The following is a 21,174-nucleotide window of genomic DNA, read 5'->3' as shown; positions in this document are numbered from 1 at the left end:
GCACACTGGCATTGTAATTCACTTGTGACGGCTTTTTATGTTTTTTTACATACAGGATATTCATGTGGCCTTTGACTGCAGGTCTCACATGTGATGTTCTGTTCCCTCAGTGGCCAATAGGAGGGAGCCTTGTACCTCAGTCAGGATCTCAGGTGATCATCCTGGCTCACATGCAAAGATATTTACAAGAGCTTTCACAGAGGAATTTGACTTTCCTTTCCATGAATACATGTATGTGACATGTTTCTTCATTCTGATTCTGTTTGCAGAAAATGTTTGATTGACCTAAAATAGAAACAGTAAATGTCAGGTTTTAATGTTTAGAAAGTGACAGACTGCTACTGTTTGATCAGACGAGAGGAATTTTCCTGCAATGACAACAGATTTTGCTCATCTTTCTAGAGTTATTTCACTGCAAAAAATCTCCTCTCCTTCTTTCAGGAAGCTTCAGACCAACTCCAAGAAACAGATCACACTGTAGTTGGATGTAATTTGTTGTAATACTGTAATAATGACTAAAGAATCACTGAATTACCAGCATTCAGGTCAGTTTGCAGTGTTTTAACTGACCTTTGCTATCTGCTTTTTATAAATCTTGGTGAGTGTCAGGAATCCAAATGAGAAACAGAATCAGAATCAGCTTTATTGGCCAAGTATGTCAAGGATTTTGACTCTGGCGTCCAGTAGCTCTCCATGTATATACAGGACACTTCGAAGAACAATGTTCCAGAAGATATGCATAGACATACAGCTAAAGAAAAAAATATAAAGTAAACATAAAACTATTATGTGAATCATAACCTATAACTCTGTTCAAAGATGTTCTCTGGTACCAGATTTGAATGTCTTCCTTTATCTTTCTCCGGTCGTCCACTGACTCCTGGTCAATGACCTTTGACCCCTTCTCAGTGGATGCTGTGAGTGGTTTTGCTCTAGTGTTCACAGACAGTTGATGTCTGTTTCTAATGTTCATCCAGTCTCATGTTAAGAATCTTGGCTATTTCACTGATCTAGTGTTCCACATGATGTCATGACGATGTCATACACCACTACAGTCTTCCTCTCACGCAGTCCTGTCTCTGGTTAGATTTTCTGACAGTCCAGCCACATAAGGGAGCAGCTGAGCCAGATGGTGGCTGATAAAGACCTTTATGCTGTTAAAAGCTCTGAAAAAGCTAATTAGTAGACCTAGAGTTGAGTCACACATGCTGCTTCCAAAGTTAAAGGGGCACTCCAGCAATTTAATGTTGCACCTTAAAAAGTAATTACACTGCATATTACATACTACATGTGTAAAAACTACTCTTTCTGCTCAAAGTATGAATATCAGAACACTGACTAACTGTAGCTTCAGTTTGTGTCTTTTACACAGAGTGTCATTGGCAAGCCTGATAAGACATCCTAGAGAGGTGATGTTGTACTACTCAGAGAACAGTGCTTATACAATCAACCCAGAGATGTATCCCTCTTCTGTGGCAGTAAACACAACACATGGGCCTGAAGATGATTCACTGTGTTATATTTAGAATTTAACTAAATATTCAGTGGTTAACAATAAACAGCAGAGCTACAGCTACGTACTGACATTCCCCTACAGACACACCCACACCAGAGAGCCTCTCGTGGTAGATCCGCTAGCTCAGCTAAAACACAGAAACTTTTACAAAGGCCCATGAATGTGCTTCTAGTGACTGTCCAAGTCCTGGCGAACTCTCTGTGTTTCCAGCACAGACATGAAGAGTCTGACAGCAGCTGCTCATGGCTGGTTAGCTCTGACTCCCAGCTCTACATCACTGTTAATGCTACACTGAGCAGTGGTCAGTCTCAATCCACTCTGGTCGGTGTCCCCTTAACTCCTGCATCACACACCACGTAGCCACAAGGCCACACACCCTACAGTTTTTGCCCTCCATGGACAGCCCAGTCGCCAGAATAATATGTTGGCATTGTACGTTTCTGCAAACCATGGATACGTTGAATCTGTATGTTAGCATATCAACATTTTAACAACATGTATCATATCAACATTTGAAGTGACATTGTTCAGATGACATCTATATGACCTGACTTTCTTATGGAGGGGGGGGGGGGGTCAGGTGGTTGACTAGAAATTTACATGGAAGAAAGTTGGAAAAACACCAAAGCAGCACAGAGCACTGTTCGAGACCACCTCAGGACCACTGCCCGCTTCCCGTTTCAACCAACAAAACCAGGTGTTTTTAGCAAGACGTCAGGACATTTACAACCATTTTTATTCCTTTATTTTTTATTTTAACCCAAATCATGATCTTTCCCTAAGTGGTTTTTGTGCCTAAACCTAACCAGACCTTAACTACAGCGTTGTCACACCATAAAACATAGTTATCCAACTGATAATGGCCATTGAAACATAAAGATTCAGTGTATCCATGGTTTGCAGAAATGTAAAATGCCAATTTTATTTCTGGTGATTGGGTTGCCATAGAGGGAGCTAGCAGAATTTGAGTGTGTAGTTACCCTTTAAAGATGCCCTATTGAGTTTTCTTGTTAACATATTTGGTTTACGTTCACTGTTACCCACCAAAACTTATTGTGTATCCTCAATTTCCTTAATCATAAAACATTTGCAAAACTGATTTTTTTTTAAGTATTTTAAATTCTGCATTGTTTACATCCATGTTTACTAGCTGGCAGTTTTCTTCTTCTCCATCTTTTTTGGTGCATTGCTGCGCGTCTCGGCACAGTGGAATATGTGAAACAATTGATAGTACCGTGTTTCATGTCACTCGCGTGCACACATGCATTAATGAAGTTGAGGGACGATAAACATATTAGATAATGAAATGTCAACATTAATGCAGCAGAGACCAAGATATCCTCTGCTTTTACTAAAAACAGCATTGCATTAAAAAAACGCAAAGCGGGGACCATGAACTGCAACGTCCATGATTCACGTCTGACTGGAGATCTTTGTTGCATGTTCATAGCTCATGACATATCTCTCTCCTCATTTCCTGTCATCTTTCTGCTGTCAGCCCTCAAATACAGGAATAAAATATCTCCAAAATACTTTCAAATAAGTATTTTCAAGATAATAAAAATAAATGAAGAGACACACTTCTGATCCATGAGTTTGAAGACCCCAAAACACTGCACAGTGGTTTATAATATGACAGGTTTTTAAAATCTGGAATGTTATAACGGCAACAATCATTTTGTCCTCGATCTCAACAATCAGCAGGTAAACAGTAGAAAAATAGCTTTCAGGTTACAAAGTAATCTGCTAAGAATATGTCTTTTCAAGTAACTGAATGGTGTTGGCAGATTATCTTGCATTGCAGCAAGAGATGAACCAGGCTCAACCATTTTGGTGGGTGACCTTGCATGTATTTTGGGTTTTGGGGGATTTTTTTTTACCTGAGCCCTCTGCATCTGCATCCAGATGCGCCAATACAGTGGTCTCATTGAAATGAATGACAAGGGATGCATTTTGCTTCACATAGTTTATATTTCTGTCTGAACACTTACACCATCTTTTTCTCTCCACATTGCCCCTCTGTCCAGACTAAAACAGGGTTTTCCTCCCCCTAAAACAGAGCTTTTCCAAAACGGCCTCCAGAGTGTGTAAATGTGAAAACGCCAGCTTGACGTTTGTGGTGTGTATGGGGAAAACTGAGCTTTGTATAAAAGCTGTCATATTGTCATATTTTACTTTGGATTAAGCTCCAAAGATGCTAGATCCTATATTTTCCATGATACGAAAGTGCTGGCATCTTTTGTTAGACTCTTTCTGCCTGGTAAACATCTACTTTCATGCCCATTTTGTAACTCTGGCTTTCTGAGCTCAATCCAAGATAACCCTGATGAAATCACTTGGATAATTTACTTACACTTGACAAAAGCTCCTCCCAAGCCACAGAATAAAACAAAAACAAAAACAGTTTTCACAGGCTGAGTAGTAATAACCACGACGAGTAAATGAAGAATGAACTTCCAGGCTCAAATGCTCAAGTACCTGAATAGAAAATGGATCAAATCAATATATTTTTAATAAGTAAGTCAATTCTCAGTTAAGTTTACTTCTTCTAATTGTTCTTTAATCATCTTATTGGAGAGTAACTGATAGTAATCTAGAACGTTCAGATAACAATAAGGTCATATACATACAATACTTCCTGGTCAGTCCCTAGTGTCAGACGGCCAGGAGCCTGACCGGGAGCTCACAGTAAGACAACAGTGATTCTAGCAGCTCTCAGAGCCACCAGAGAAGATCAGGTCAAACTAGAAAATAACTTGGCAAACTATAAAATAATTCAACAAGCCAGAAAAGAGCAAACTACAGCAGTGGTGGTGATATTATAAATATTTCCAACATCTTGTAAAATGCTGCTACGTGATAGTCCCACATTTTTTAAGATAATGAGTCCTGTTGTCCCTGCTGTTGTTCATGGCAGCAGCTGCTTTCACTGATTCTCAACACAAAGCCCTGAGATTTATTGAGCAAACAGTACATCACATCTGGGCGGCAGTATAATATGCAGCACAGAGTTCGCTGAAATTGATGAAAAATGAACAGCTGCACATCTTAACTGATGCATGCAACGAGAAGCACACAGTGTTAAGTGAGAAGGAGCTGCTCGGCTCACTTCAGTGAGAAAATTGTTCTCTGCAAGACAGTTAGCTGTATTGATATTCAGCCAGTGTTATCCATTTGGAGTAATAGATCCATGAGTTTAAGGGCTTATCAGGTCATAAGGTAAACCATAAAAATATAGCATAGGCATTGATTTTGCTTGCTCATGAACTTATGTGATATTGGATATTGAACCAACAGGATATTGGGCATTCGCTTTAAAAAGAAATCTACCAGGAATGTGTGTATACACACATTTGATTTGCCAACACAGCACCTTACCAAATGACTTGGCATTGCAATCTGACAAAAGTTGAGCCAGGTTCAAATATTTTGCTGAAAATTTTGGTGTCCCTGAAGACTGGGACACATTCACTTTTAAACAGCTAGACATTTTAGCCCTCACATCTTTATTAGCACAGCGCTGTCTTCTACTTAAGTGGCAATCCAGCCCAACCATCTCTCAGTGGCTTAAGGATTTCATTTTTTTTTCTAAAACTGGAACATATCAGGTGATGGTAACCTTTTATAGTTAGCCTCAACTCTTTAAAGGACCAAGGGGGTTTATCTGAGCTTTTTCATTGAAAATTGCTGACTACTGTTACTGGAAATGACACTGACGAGAGCTGTGAGACTGAACCAAAGCAGTAAAGTTGCAGTCCAGAAAATCAAAACATTGTGCTGAAAGATGCGGAGGGGAACTGCAGAGTTGGTGTTGGGGTATGTCACTACAAATAACCTCTTTGACATTACACATAATGATCTGATCCAATGTTATTTTAAAAATATTGATTATAGCCACTTTAACTATCCAGACTTACAATGGTAAAATATAAATTGCTGCATAGCATGCATGTATTTCATGAGCCTTCAAACTTAACTTGCTGGTTTGTATTGCACACAGACATAGTCCCTTGTTGTTTTGCTGTAGTGCTATTGTCGTTGTGAAAGTCACCTTAAAGTTCAAACTCAAATGTCACAACTGTTTCCTTGAGGGATGTTGGAGAACATTCTGGTAAATGAAAGATATCAATAATTTAGGAAAGGCAAACAAAGCAGGTTGGTGCAAAGTGGTCTGGAATCTGGGTTACTCAGTAAGTGTGATGGCTGCAGGGCAGATTCAGCAGAAGTATGGATGGTAAAATACCAGTGTGGTGATAAAGCAGATTCAACAGCCATATGTTTTACAGATACAACTGTGTACTTTGATCATTTGATCAAAACTACCAATCCTTTGGGATAACAGGGTTTGGCAGAGTGCAGCAGCAAACAATGGAAAACATTACATCTCTGAAAAGTCCTGGTGCTGGGGCTGAAATCAAAGCCAACAAAAAAATCTCATCGGTATGCACACTCACAAATGAAGCTATTTATTCCTCTGAGAGAAATGTGTGCTCAATAGGTGTCTGTATGGGAAGTTATCCCTTCTTCTCCATAAAAATTTGTTTCTAATAAGGCCCACTGTAGAAACTTGACTTTGTGGTAGCTGGGTTATTTAAAGAGCCTCTGCATTGGCATGCCGGTAAAGTATGAAGGCTAGAGAGTAGAGTCATTCAATAGTTTATTTTCTTTTCAAAGTATTTCCACTTAAATAGTTGACTGTCACAGATGATTTTATCACTAAAAGGCAAATGAAAACAAATGGTTAACAAAAGGTACTCTAATATATCTTAATCAAATATCACTAACCATCAAACAAAGAAACAGCAATAACTATAGCAAATATCCATAACTTACTCAAATTATGCATCTGGGGTAAAGTCAAGTGGAGAAAATACCAGCTTCTACATACAGACCAGGATGCTTCAGCAAAAAAAAAGGAATAGACTGAGCACAGCCTGACCCAGGCCTCTTATCAATTCAGGTGTGGCCTGTTAGGTTGAGGCTAATTCCTTTCTCCTAGGGCTGGACAGGAAGGAGAATTTTCTACAGCCGCCCCTCAAATATGGTAACATATTTGATAATTAACAAAATAACCATCACCAGACTAAGTGGATTCTGGTTCTTTGGTTCTGTGTCCCTTTGCCTGTCTGAAGGCTGGGTAAGTAGTCTTTGATGAAACATCTCCAGAAATAGTCTGCCAAGATCGCGCTGTGTCTCCATCTTCTTTGACATACAAGATCTAAGTCATCATACATTGCGCATGCTCAAATCTGCAGGATGCCTACCTTTGGAACAGATTTGGGGTCACAGGGTCAGGATCAGCCAGCTCTGATAACACATATCCAAGGGGTTTTGAGTTGAGGATGCCTTCAATTTCTATCAAAACTGTGGTGAGCAGGCCATTTGAATTCAGGCAGATGGCCTGAGGACAAAACAGGGGCAGAGCAAGAACCCTCAGGCAGGTGGCCCGGGGGCTGGAAACCATGACCGGAAGACAGGGCAAATAGATGGAGTCACTCTAGAGGTCAACCAGAAGGCAGGACAGATGGGTGGAGCTGCTCCACAGGTTGACCAGATGGCAGGTTAGATGGGTGGAGCCACCCCAGAGGTCGACCAGACAGCAGGACAGATGGGAGGAGCCACTCCAGAAGTCGATGACGTAGGCAGGACCACTTTGGAGGTCAACAACATAGGCTTGGCTGCTCTGGAGGTCGACAGAGATGCTCAGGGCAGAGACCTTGAGAGCTGACACATCAGCAGAGTCACTTAGAAAGGTGGCCAAGAGTCTGAGCTCAGCGGTGACAGTTGACTGCTGAAGGTCTGGCAGGACATTGGCAAGGGCGGCCGATAGCTCAGAAACTGGCTGAGAGTTGCCGAGGGCAGCCAGTGGCTTGGGAACAGGCTGAACCTCAGTAGTGGCACTGGGCAGCGGACACTCTGAGGTGCTGAGCAGTGGAGACTCCAAGGAGCTGGGCAGCAGAGACTCCATGGCACTGTGCAGCGGAAACTCCATGGCGCTGGGCAGCAGAGACTCTGAGGAGCTGGGCAGCAGAGACTACGAGGAGTTGGGCAGAGGAGACTGAGAAGTTGGGCAGCGGAGACTCCAAGGAGCTGGGCAGCAGAGATTTTTTGACCAGATGATGATCAGTCTAGCGCAGGAGGGGCATAACTGACTCCTTGGGTGCTTGTAGGTTCAGGACATTGTGGATGGATTGAGGTGTTGCATAGGCAAGGCAAGTTTATTTGTATAGCAAATAACAACAAGACAATTCAAAGTGCTTTACATAAAACTTAAAAGGCATCAAGACAGAATGTAAAAGCAACACAAGGCAATATATAAAGACATTTAAATACAATGTGTGTTCAATGCATAGTGTTCAGTCCCATCAATATTTACTCTGACTGATTCTCATTTTTAAAGAGGAGAATATCTATCTGCCATAATTTTTCCACATGATGACTGAGTTCTGCATAGGGGGTATCAGTTGAAGTGAAGAGAGCTTGGGTGGCATCTGAATGCCTAAGCAGACTCTGCAGACCTAAGCAGACTCTCTTTGTCAGAGTTATGAGGTGAGAGTTATCTGCTCCTATCAAAAGAAGAGGCTGCACCTTAGAGAAGGAATGAGGGAAGGCCCTTGAGGTGGCAAAAATATCATTTTTGAAGCTTATCCACTGGATAACTCTGGTCTGCAAGTGATAGCTTGTCAGAGGTGAATACATCTTTAATGAAAAATGTGAGGGTGAAATCTAACAGCGGACATAAGCTACATCTAAGGCTTCAGTTTTTTGCCTGATTGTGTGTACTACAAGATGTTTTGTGGGCCCTTCAAGCCCTAGTGGTTTACACGTTGCTGGCAGGAGCATTGTATGCTGTGAGCCATCGTCCAAAATGGCATAGGTGTTATGGTTCTGTCCGAGTCTGGCTTTATGTCCCCCCACCAGTCCACCAGATGCCCTCAGGCTTTTCTGCCTGTTTAAGGCCATATTCAGACCAGTCAGTGTAGCAAAAACACTGGTCCTCCCATTCATTTGAATGGGGGTATTGCATTTGGAGAACCACAACCCGACGTCACGCTGCAGTGGCCAATCACAGCTGGCGATCAGACTGATTAGAGCTGTAAAACCTTGCCATGAGGGAGGACAAAAACATTACTAGGAGGACGGGAGGACATTTCTCTTCATTTGATTACGTTAAAAGTAAAGTTAGACTTTGCTGTTGGTTTCCTGACTCATTTTACAAAAGACGAGAGAAAAAGAGAGATAGATAGCTGAGAGCAGCAGTGAGAGAGAGAGAGAGAGAGCAACTGAGGTCAAGCAAGCTAGAGAGTGAATGAAACGAGGCAGCAGTGGTTGATAGAAAGCCGGTGAATTGGATCAATAAAACGTTATTATCTGATTGTTTCATAGCGGTTACATTCTAGAGCACAAACATGCTCACACCCCAATAAACCTCCAATCAACCCTCCAGCATTGGGCCGCAACATCTGATTTGGTCTGAATACGGTTTAAGACTGGACTGACTGGGAAGAAGGACAGATAAGAGAGGTTGCAGATTATATTTAAGGACCACATGAGAAACTGTTGCTTTCTACATGAACTCTCGTTGAACTAAGCGTTCAAGTGAACTATAACACTAGTTATGTTATCCAGAGCTGCAGTTGTCTTATAGTTCGATCCATGTTGTTTCATGCAGCCTTAATATGCAAGTCAATCTGCTTGACAGACTCGTAATTCATGTTTTTGTCAACAGCAATATATGCTGAAGTTTATATGTTTGTGTTCGAATAAAAGTGGACAGAGGCTTAAAAATCCTGCTTTTGTTGTTATTACGCTTTTAATTTTAGAAAATTAAAATGTTACAATAAATGTTCATGAATAAACTACTTTGCGAAGGAGGTCCCCCCACCGGGTCTCAAACTGGAGTCTCCCAGATCATAGAGGACTGTGCTGACTACTGAGCTAAAACTTTACTCATTGTAGACAGACCTCTTCCTATTTATACACCTACAACACAGAGACAGTTCAGTGTGTAACGCGTAGGGAAGAACTTCAAAGGCACTTTTCATTTATTGCCTATTTTTTTACAACCTAACTTTGTGGAAAGGAGAAGGGGAACAACAGGTTATGGAGAGTCCCTTGTAAGCACTTCGCCTGTGTTAGTAGCTCAGCTTTATCTCTAGTGAACACCCCCAACTCTGGGAGTTATGTCCAAATTAGGAAATGTGCGTCATGTAGCAGGTGGATGTGACTCCCCTCATTGAGACCTGCTGATAGACGTAACAGCGGAGCAGAGGACAGAGACTGAGATAGTGAAGTAACCGACCTGCACGCTAGTATTTGACATGTTTTTTGTTTTTTTCCCAAAAACAAATAATAATATTTGTATGAAACAAATATTCATAAAAAAAACACTATTTGTGCTTTTCCAAATAATGTATTTGTATTTGGGCACACCCCTAATCGTTATGTTGTGTTTTCTGGGGTGTTTGGTTTTCTGTTTGCTCTGTGTTTCCCTTCTGTGTTCCTGTGCTCCACACCTGCCCTGCATCAGTGTCCTTAGCCCTGCCTTGCTCCCTGTGTCTTCCCAGCCAATCAGCTCCCAGCCTGGCCTTGTGTCCTGCCACTTGTTCCTTGTTGTTTCATTAGTTCAGTTTTACAATTTACAATTTCATTTAGCAGACGCTTTTATCCACAGCAATGTACATCTAAGAGCTGATACAACAAATGCAGGGATCTAGTCAGGAGAGAACAACAGTGCTATAAAGCTAAGTTTGAGTCCGACAGGATGTAGATGACAACAAGCGGTGCACAGAGGCAATGCATAGAGTGCATAGATTGCTTAGAAGCAATTTTCTTTTTTGTATTTATGTTTTTTTTTCTCTTCCTTCGGTCCATCAGGTGTAGATGTGTTCATGAAAGAGCTGCCACAATAACTTAAAGGATAGGATCTGCTAGAGTCTCGCTGCTACTCTAATGCATCCTCTGCCCCCCGCGTGGGTCCCTCTTCATCATGCTGCTCTCCCTGATCCATATCCAATACCTAAGCCATCCAGCTTGAAGGAGCATGTAGAAACTTGACTTTGTTATAACTGGGTCATTTAAAAAGCCTCTGCATTGGCATGCTGGTTAAAGCATGAAGACCAGAGAGGAGAGCTGTTCAATAGTTTATTGTCTTCTCAAAGAATTTCCACTTGAGTAGTTGACTGTCAGGTGATTTTATCGCTAAAAGGCAAATGAAAACGATTGGTTAATAAAAGTACCTCTAATATATCTAAATCAAATAACACTAATTAACCATTAAACAAAGAAACAGCAATAACTATAGCAAATATCCATAACTTACTCAAATAATGCATCTGGGGTAAAGTCAACTGGAGAAAATAGCAGCTTCTACATTCAGACCAGCATGCTTCAGCAAACAAAAGGAACAGACTGAGCACGGCCTGAGCTAGGCCTCTTATCAATTCAGGTGTGGCCTGTTAGGTTGAGACTTAGTCCTACCCACCTAGGACTGGGCAAGAAGGAGAATTTTCTATACCCATTTCACTCTGCAGTCCACAGTGGGAGTGATCTGCTCCTCTGAGACACACGTGCAACAATGTACTTGCCAGTATAATCAGTTAATTACAGACCATCATAACTTGTATTGGTTTGGAGTGAGGTTTTAGCTCATGGCTGGTGAAACGAGTTTAAAAAAACAGCTGGTGGGAATCAGATCTGGATAAAATCTGGATGATCAAAGTCAATGAGAAACACAACGCTGTCCCTGACTGCCCCAAGCGAGACAACTCTCCACTTACTCTTTAAAACACAGTCAAGCCTGTGAGAACATCTAATTCAGTCATGAAATGTAATAAATTTTACACACCAATGGTAATCTGTTACAGCCTTAATAAAGCCTACTGTCTGTTACTGGAAATGTAAAGGACCATGACTTTTACATTAAAAAAGTAAATCTGAAATTTCATGTTTATGTGATGGATGCTGAGACTGTCCTCACAAGGGAAACAAGGACATTGGATGTTCAAATACTTAAAACAACCCATTTATGTGTACCTGATAAGGACCACTAGTGACCAAATTATGACTCTGTCCATCAGGAGGAAAGGCAAAAGTAATGTGATTTTGTATTAACACCACAGGGAGGAGGTCAAGCATGTGACTTGGACAAGGGAGACCACTGTCCACATCCCATTTCCAGCATCCTATATACACCTTTTGTTTCTTTAAACCATGACTATGATCAGTCAGATCAGAGGTTGACACAGTGGAGTCTGGGGGAAAAAAAAGTCAAACCTCAACTTTTGCCACAGCACAAAGCAACATAATCTGGCAAGGTTTTTACTTTGGCCAATCAAATAAGCACACATTCCTGGAGAGACTGTCCTCCAAAGAATAATGACGAGATCAGTTGTTTAATGATATATTTGCATTCAAGTGACAGAAGCCTCTGTAAGGAGGTCAGGGTGAAGATGGATGGATCATCAAAACATCTGACTTCAACACAAGAGATTGTTTTGTATTTTTCCATTTCTAACCATGATTCAACAATGGCTTGTTTTTTTAAAAAAAAAAAACATGACCACGATCATCCCCTAACCTTAACCATGTGGTTATTGTTGTAAACATGATGATGAAGGTCTCCTGACCTTAACAAAGTACTTATTTAAACCCAAACCATGATCTTTCCCTAAACCTTACCAAGTAATTGGTAAGGTGTTTTCAACAGTGATCTAATTATTTTTCAACAGTGATCTATAATAGTTTTGGATGGCACAAATGACGTTGTCTTGCCGTTCACTGTTAATAGAGGCATCAGATCAGAAAATGCTTTTATGTGTCATTCTGGAGTGCACAGACCACCAATGTATATTGGTGTTTAATTTGGAGTCCTTGTTCCTGGAGGATTACGTTGTAATCTAAATGGCACATTTCTAGACGAGGATGAAATGCTTGTTGCTGTGATAACTTTCCAGAGATGTAAAATCCTGTCTCACAGTTTAATAAACCGCGGTGCAGTGTTTTGGCATCTGATAAACCTTCAAAGTCATGAGTCAGTAACTTAAATTGGATTTCACAGATGGTAAAAAAGGGTTGAATTTGTGCATACTGTCAGCACTGAATTTATTAGAGACACAATGTTTCAGCTATTGACCTTCATCAGCCATCTTTTCAGAAGTACCTGAAATAGCACTCCACCAACAACGCAGCATTTTTTTTAATGTAGCACTAGAACCTTAGATAGGAAGGGTAGTAGCAAGACAGGCCTGTAGTTTCAACTTAAGATGGATTTAGGGTTTGCTTTAACATTGTGAGGAATGTACCTGAAACCAAAGAAGCATTTATCATGTGTGTGATTGCTGGCATGGTTGTGGGTGAGATGGCTTGCAAGAGCTTGGAGGGAATAGGATCCAGAGGAGTAGTGGGATGACTCAAGAGCAGAAGTTTGGAGATATCTTTCTCAATGAGGGAGAAATGCAATAAGTGACTCAACCTTATTTAGAAGAGATGCATTGCGGTTGAGTGGTTCAGTGAATTGGCCACTGATGCTCTTGCCTTGTTAGTAAAGAATGCAAAGTCATCAGCTGAGGGAGAAGTGGCTGGTGGGGGAGGAGTAGAGGAGCCTTTTTAGGTGGAAATAATTTCCTAGTTTTTCTAGTATTTGCTATAATCACAACCTACCCTAGCCTTAACTATTCCAAGGTTGCCATACGCAACATGGAGCAGTCTGCTTTTTGACAATTCATCCAATATCATACAGCTCTGATGTATGGACAAGATGTGAACATAAATAATTAGATCAACTGGCTTGTCTCTAAATCTATCAAACAAACCTTAGAACAGGCCTTGGAAAATATCAGGACTGTTATCCATCATCTTGAACAAATAATGGTGCCAATGAGGCTTCAAATCTTCACGGCCACTGAGGGATGCCAGTCATCAATTCCATTGCACTGAAGCGTTACTGTTAGAGGCCAACAGCAATAAAAATACTTGAGAACTTTAGAATTTTGGATGAAGACATTGGCATATGTTGCACAAACCGTGCAAGGTTGTTTCAATTGTAACAGATTCAGTATGTGGGTGTTTTGGGGGACAACGCACATATTTTCTGCAAGTTCTCAAAACATTATAGCAACATGTGCAGCCTTGTTTCATATGTTTAACACATGTTGCATCAAGAACTAATGCAACATGTGCGTTATTCCTCAAATATGGTGAGGAAGACAGAGTGTGAGTGTTTGATCATTCGCACAGAACAGGACACTCCATCGCTCTTTATGACAGCCTCCCAACCTTTAATCCCCTGACCTCAAACTGGGGTCAGAGCATTCAGGAACTACTAATATTCAAAACACATGAAATCCATTTTCACGTTGTTCCACTGTTTACCCCAAAGAGAGAGAAAAACAACTTTGGATATATAAAAGGGACAGAAAGCAAGCTACTGGACCGTGAGTGAAGACACAGTCAGTGGCTGAGGAGTTTAAACCCTGATGCTGTGAGTTCATGCTGCAGCAAGACGCTTCACCTGCTCACTCAGAGCCCTTTACATTAGAGCCAGAAATGTTATAGCTTTTAAACTGAACACATGAGGACAATTCTTAAAATCCAGCTTTCCTTTTATTTCCTCTAAAGTGGCTTTAAGAATGTTAAATCATCTTCTTCCACACTGTCTGTATCAGCTTGTTCCACCTTTTCATGAGAGCCGTATAATGTCTACACTGAGTGAAATATTCCTATCCAAAGCTCTATATGTTTTAAGGCTGCAGCATTCCATCAAATGCAAATATTCTAGATGTCTTGTCCATCATCTTAAACACATGTGCCCAAAACCCAGCCTGTCAAATTTGGTATCTTGGTAAACTTTGGGATTTCTACTGGAATTTAAAATAAAGTGCTGTGAGCAAAGTTTGGGTGCCCAGCATGAGTTGTCCTGACTGGCCCACAGTGGGACAGTGGGGTCAAAGAGTTTAAAGAAAGAATGAGAGAAAAAACACAGTATCAATCATTTCAGCAAATGTCCAAAAGTTGCCCATTTTTACATTTAAGTGGCAAAGCACTCCAGGAACTATGACTCTTGTCCGTCGGGAGGAAAGGAGGAAGTAGTGTTACATTGTTTCCACAAAGTCTGCAAAGGGAAGAAGTTGGGGTGGATGGATGGGACTAAAACACTGGAAACTTCTGTTGTTTCCTGTTTCCAACCAACAGGTAATGTTGGCTTGATTCTCTTTAAAGGTTTGATAACGGTCAGGGAGTGCACTGTAGGTAGAGTGGGTCACGTTTCCCATGGCAGTCCAAATATGTTCATCCACAGTCATGTATCTGCCCATAGTGCCCTTGTAGAAGACATGAAACCCAACAGAGACTTTGATAAATGTTGGCCTATTGTACAGCTCCAATGTAACTTTTGTTCATTCGTTCATTTCGACACACATAAAAAAAATTTAAAAACTGACCCACTGACCTTAACACCCAACAATCATTCCCAACCTTTCCCCTAATAAAATTGAACATAATGCTTGTTCCTTCATTTGGATGTTGTTCTATTCACTGTGCAGAATGATGTATGTGTAGAGTTTGTTTTCACATTCATCTGCTGAAGGAGGAAAGTTTGATGCCCCAAGTACACATATACTGAGAATGGAGGAAAACTTTAGAAATGAAAATATTTGCATTGATTTTTAATGAGTGACAAGGGAGATGTAAATTTAATCTTTTTTTTTTTTTTTTTTGAGAAAATCATGTAAGAAACTAATGATTATTCAAAGCAGAGTAATTTTACATGTCATAAAACATGTCTGGATTGGGGGGTGTTGTTTGTTTTTAATGCAGGAATCTGCTTTACAACATCCATTTTGTAAGGGCAGTCCTGTTTTAACTGAACTCCACACATATTGTGTATTATTATTGTTATTAATATTATTATTATTATTTGCTACACTCTGCAACTGAGCTTGTGGAGCAGCCTATCATATGTTTGACACATTCCCACTCACTATACAGTACAAGCGTTTCAGACATGCCACATATTCAGAGAGATCAATTAAAGACAAGTCTCTGACAAGGTTTATGACTCTGAACAGTATACAGCTCTGAGTGTGATTCTTCAATAGTACCTGAGTGCGTTTCATAATGATAAATTTCCCCCTTGTAACAGTGACTCCACCCTACCTGGCGTCTGGCTGTCTCTGTCCCCAGCCTGTCCTCTTTATCATCATCTGGCCGCTGGATTAACAATCATCGTAGATTATAGCCATAATAAGCTCCAAAACACAGGTTCAAGGGTCAACTTTTAAACTGAGGCAAGGCTATACACTTATAAGATAACGGTGTGATTGATACTGCACTGCTATATTAAAAGCTCAATTAATCTGTCCTGTGAGTCTTATTAACTGATTATTTAAACACGATTAAACAATCAAAGAGAAAAGAAGACTTAAAACCATTTGTTATTCTTATATTAGAGTAAAATACTTAGTTTACTGAATGTATCTTTCAGGAAGATGAAAAAACTCTATTATAAAAAACTTGATCACCCTTAAAAAAGGGCAAAGGTTAATTTAGATTAATTGACATCAGTAATGCGCGAAATATCGTTTTACCATCATTTTGAAGCAGCGCAGAATTAATCAAAAATGACTAACTATGAAAACATTTTAAAGGATCAGATAGCTCATATAAGACCCTAAAATTAATGATTAAACATAGGCTACGTGTAGATTATAGTACGGACAGCTATAGCCATAATATTAGCTTAATTAATAATTCCACCGTGCTTCACCTCGGCCAATTTGGAGCCATTAGGCCTGTAATAATTTAGCCTACTTCCAAACCTGCAAACATCAAACAGCGGAGAACAATGGGGGTCTGGCTGCTGTCTCTGCCTCAGCGTCTTTAATTCTCCATAACAAAAGTACAAAGGCCGAGACGGAGACCAAAGGCTTTATCCCTAAACACCTTTAACACCTCTCCGGGCCGCGGCGCCTCGCCGGGCCGACGCGCACACCACGGCCCGTCTGGAGAGCCCGTGATAGGGGCAGAGGAGGAGAGGAGAGCAGCCCCGGGGAACACAGACAGTAGTGGAGGAGGAGGAGGTGGAGGAGGAGGAGGATAAGGTGGAGGAGGAGGAAGGGGTGTTAGGACAAAAACACCTCATCTTCTCCCTGACTGTCTGAACAGACCTGGATGAAGTGTGTGTGTGTGCGTGAGAGAGAGAGAGAGAGAGAGAGTCTCAAGGAGATAACTTTTTGTCCTACTCCAGCCAGCATCTTCACCGGCCTTGCAGTCTGCAACGGGAGGATATCTGACCTAGGACTACCGGGGAAAAGATACACAAAAGCAGGGTTTTTTTTATTTTTTGCACTTCAATCACAGAACAGCCTGATGCGTAAGTAAACAACAGATTAACAACAGATGAACCCTTTTGTTTTGTTGACAATGGCTTTAATTCTTACTCACTGTCCCACAATCCCCAGTACGGTATATGTTAAAAATAACTATAATAATTGCAAAATCAACCAATCTTTCATTTACTTAAATATTAAAACATAATATGTAGAAAATGAATTAAGAGGTAACTCTTCCCTTTGCCACCATCTGAACATGCAGGTGACAAAATACAGAAAAGACCATAAAACATTTTGGGGGATTTGGGAGGGTACTGCTGCATAAAAAGTACTGTCATCACCAATCACAGACAAAAAGCATATAAAAATGTATTTTATTTAACCAGGTTTTACAGCTGTGTCTTTGAGAAGCCAAACAAAGTAATGTTAAATTTTCTATAGCAAACTTCTGAAACATGTCATCGGTTCAAAATCAAATTTACAAGCAATTCTCATAAATCAGAGAAAGTCATGACGTTTCTAGCTGATAAAATGATGTAAAGTTTTGAGTTGTTATACAGGCTCACGGGTCTCCAGGACCCCAAACAACATTATGGTTAAGAGGTAAAGGATAAATCTCTAGGCTTGGGTGCATTTTACGTGATCACCTTTGTGACCATATTGCATTTATAATATAGCTATTTATAGTTGGCACATAGCACACATCAGTGGAACTTTATCACTGAAGCTTCTTCTTAAATAGCCAAAATGTGTAGTATGTTGTTCCACTTGGACACATTTGGGCAGCTTAACAGGTATAAGGTATTATTAGGCCTTGTTGTAAAGTGTCCCACGTGCAGACTGCACTGTGAGCTCGTTCTTCTGTATGCGTCATTTCAGTGGCGGAGGGCAGACAGACGCCGGTGGCGGCTGCCGGCGGAGAGGAGCGGCAGGAGCCGTGCCCGCGCAGCGCTCTGCTCGACCAGAGCCGGCGGCACCGGACGGCGTTCACACGTGAACAGCTGTCCCGGCTGGAGCAGGAGTATGGGAAGGAGAGCTACGTCTCCAGACCCCGGCGGTGCGAGCTGGCCACCGCGCTCAACTTACCGGAGACAACGATAAAGGTATACCATGCAGTGTGATTAAAGGGCCATGCCAGAGTTTTTCCATGTTAGCCTATATTAACTACTACAATACTACCAATAGACTACTTTATGACCATTGTCTAGAGCATTCACTCATTACAGTGACTACACTCTGAAAATCGAGTTCGAGTTGATAAAAATCTGACTGCGATTGGTAACACTGAACATCATGTATTCTCTTTATTATGTTTTATTTAGTCTACTGTATGTGTTTCTGTTAAAGTTGTGTAATGGTTCCATGGTAATGCATTATATAAATAGCAAAAGGTGATTTGAAAAATATGCATTGCATTAATACAATTTAGGCTACAAACAAAAAATCAAGCAAATATATTTATTTTCCTGGACTTTAAGTCTCTCCTTGCCCATTTTCATAAGGTACAGATATGTATAAAAACAATGGCTACATGGAATAATAACAATATGGGATCATCTCCACTTAACTTGGAAAGAAACGAAAATGATCAACAAAAATGTAAATAGCCTATGAAGCATTTACAATAAATGGGCTGCAACATGCAAAAATGAGCAGCTTGGCTTGGCCAAGACCGACAGAGCTAAAATCAAGTCTGCAAGGGGTCCGTGTAAAGGAAATAAATTTAAAGCTCAATATATTTCAGAATTAATTCAAGAGAAGGTGTGTGTATTTCACACTGTATATACTGTAGAGCGAGAGCATATCCTGTCTGTATGTTACTTTCACGTGCCATTTATACTGGTGTTGGGTCTGGGGACCTCCAGAGGAGTGGGTTCCAGTTGGTTTGCCAGCTCACTGAGGATTACCAAGCAGGCAAGCAGCATTACCCACAGTTTAGTTCGTGGTAATTGGTTTGTCATTTGTAACTGTAATTTTCTTTTGACAAAGCAATAAGTGTCACAATACTGTAGATGTTGAAACTGTCATTAGTTTGACCATGCTGGCTGACAAGTTTAGCTTGACAGTTCATCTTTGACTTTGGAAACAGCAGCCATCAAAACAATGTTCACTCAAGGTCCACTTACTCGCTTGTTCTGGCACTTTCGACTGTAACACACAGTCTTAATCATCCAGCTCTTGAACACCAAGAAATACTGTAGTTCTGGTTTGTGACTCCCCCTTTTTGTTTGTATACAAATTTTAAAAAACTGTGTGTTAATTAGTGAGTTTCGAGGTGCTGGTTTTACATAGCCTTTTTTAAACTTTGGACAGAGCCAGGATAGCTGTTTCCCCCTACTTCCAGGCTTTATGCTGTGCTAAGCTAATCACCTTTTTGCTCCAGCTCCATACTTACTGCACAGACATGAAAGTGGTTTTGATCTTATCATCTAACTCTCAGAACAACAACAGTGCCTCTGCTCAACAATATTCCTCCTCCACTGATTTTCAGGCTTTAAGAAATTCTCATTTGTTCACAGGCTCAAAAAATAAAACTAAGCAGGTGAAAATGCAAATCTAAGGCAGCCACTCACCTAAATGACAACATCCCCTTGACATTTTCCATGAATGTGAGCTTTTCATCTCCTCACCTTACTTGCCATTTCAATCAGCATGCTAGATTGAGTAGTGACAGGTTTAGCAGTGTCTAACATTTGACGCAGAGGCCCACTAGCCCAATGCAGCAGCTTTAATGCACAGTAAATGCGCCCACCTTTCTGTCAACTACTGGAGGGTCTTTTATGAAAGAGCAGGAATGCGAGGCGAGGCCTTGTAAACGCTGCCACCTGACGTTTTAGAAGCACAGCCTTCCGGGAGATTCTATGAGCTGGTAAAATAGTTGAAGACCAGACAGTCAGACACGCAGACAACATGTCAGTCTCAGCTTTAGAGTTTTAGGAAGGCAGAGATGTCAGTGTTACAACGGAGAAAAGCAGGAATTAACTTCAGATGATGAAATGAAACAAATTTATATCAATAGGATTGGACTAAATATTGAAAACACCTCTCAGTATAATGCTGTACAATCTTTCCTTCCCTCTCTCCAGGTGTGGTTCCAGAACAGGAGGATGAAGGACAAACGGCAGAGACACTCCTTGCCTTGGCCTCACCCTCTTGTCGACCCCCTGGGGGCAATCCTGATGGGCCGGGCCTCTCCTTCCTCGACTTTCCCGTATCCCTTCATCCCACCGCATCTCCCCCACCTCCCCCTCCACCACTACTCTCCCCTGGCTCTCTCGTCGCCAGCATCCTCAGCTCACAGCCCATACAGTGCACCCCTGAGACCCCTAGATGCACTCCGCCTCTCGCAATACCACAACAGGCCGGGGGGGCTGCCTCCAACGACAGGGGCTCTCTACCCCTCCACCAGCATCATGCACCATCCGGCCTCATGCCCTTGCCCCCTCTGCCTGCACTGGGGACCAGAACAACTGCTTAAAGCCAGAGAGGAGGCCCTGGGACTGAGCCAGCCCCGTAGTCCCAAAGCCAACATCCAGCCTGCTGCTCTTGACCGGAGGGAGGAGGTGGTGTAAAAGCAGACGGAAATTGAATTTTGTCACATTCTCCATGGCAAATAAGCTGCTGCAGTATGCTCACTGTGACTGGATGTCTCCTCAAAAATGCCATCTACACAGAGGAGTTTGCCAAGTCACACTAGCTTGTGTGTAACTCTGAATAACAGACGCGACCGCACAAGCACCTCAAAACATGAACTGGAAGCTTAATTAATTCAAATGTCTTATCTAAAAAAACAGCAATGCCAAATCGCATGATACTGCTGATGAACTGGAGGCAAATGTTTATTATGTGACAAAATTTTGCATTGTATGGGAAGGCTGCACAAACCGTCTCCTCATTTCCAGGAGCAAGCCCACCATTCTTCCATTTCTGTACAAACATGCCAAATTCAGTTTCATTTGGAGTACACTGGCAGCCCAAAGATGTGTTCAGATTGAGCACCAAGCAAACGTTTGTCCTGTTTTATTCTCATGGCTTTGACCTCTACACTGTTTGTACAGTATGAGTTTACTCAACACAAACAGCTAATATACCAGCAGTCCAAATCTCAGCCTGTGTGTGACGGTTTAAACGGTTTATTGGAAAATTGAGTTCTCTATGATTTTCCTCCAGTGTCTCTATTTTTTCCTTTTTGTTTTCAACAAGTATGAATGCAACATTGCCTCAATTTGTGCCACCTGGGGCAAATTTGTGTCTGTTCATGTCCACTTGCTTTTTTCCATTGACTTTGTTTGTCAAGGCTCTAAAATGTGTTGCATTCAGTCTGAAAAC

The 21,174-nt window shown here is 41.2% G+C and overlaps 1 protein-coding gene across 1 annotated transcript; it reads left to right on the top strand.

Moving 5' to 3' along the window:
* The first annotated feature begins 7,506 nt into the window (after positions 1–7,506).
* Positions 7,507–20,532, top strand: eve1 (even-skipped-like1). The gene is made up of 3 exons (XM_044331136.1): positions 7,507–7,564; positions 17,698–17,948; positions 19,932–20,532. The coding sequence occupies exons 1-3, from the start codon at positions 7,507–7,509 to the stop codon at positions 20,415–20,417; spliced, it is 795 nt and encodes a 264-aa protein (XP_044187071.1). The 3' UTR covers positions 20,418–20,532.
* Positions 20,533–21,174: the final 642 nt, after the last annotated feature.

Source organism: Thunnus albacares, chromosome 17 (genome assembly GCF_914725855.1).
Source record: "Thunnus albacares chromosome 17, fThuAlb1.1, whole genome shotgun sequence".
NCBI lineage: Eukaryota > Metazoa > Chordata > Actinopteri > Scombriformes > Scombridae > Thunnus > Thunnus albacares.
This window is presented reverse-complemented; position numbering and strand designations above follow the sequence as displayed.

Coding starts and splice junctions, on each gene's coding strand:
- eve1 (XM_044331136.1), top strand. CDS start 7,507: ATGGCGCTGGGCAGCAGAGACTCTGAGGAGCTGGGCAGCAGAGACTAC. Junction 7,565..17,697: donor CAGAGACTACGAGGAGTTGG/GCAGAGGAGACT, acceptor CTGCACTGTGAG/CTCGTTCTTCTGTATGCGTC. Junction 17,949..19,931: donor TACCGGAGACAACGATAAAG/GTATACCATGCA, acceptor CCCTCTCTCCAG/GTGTGGTTCCAGAACAGGAG.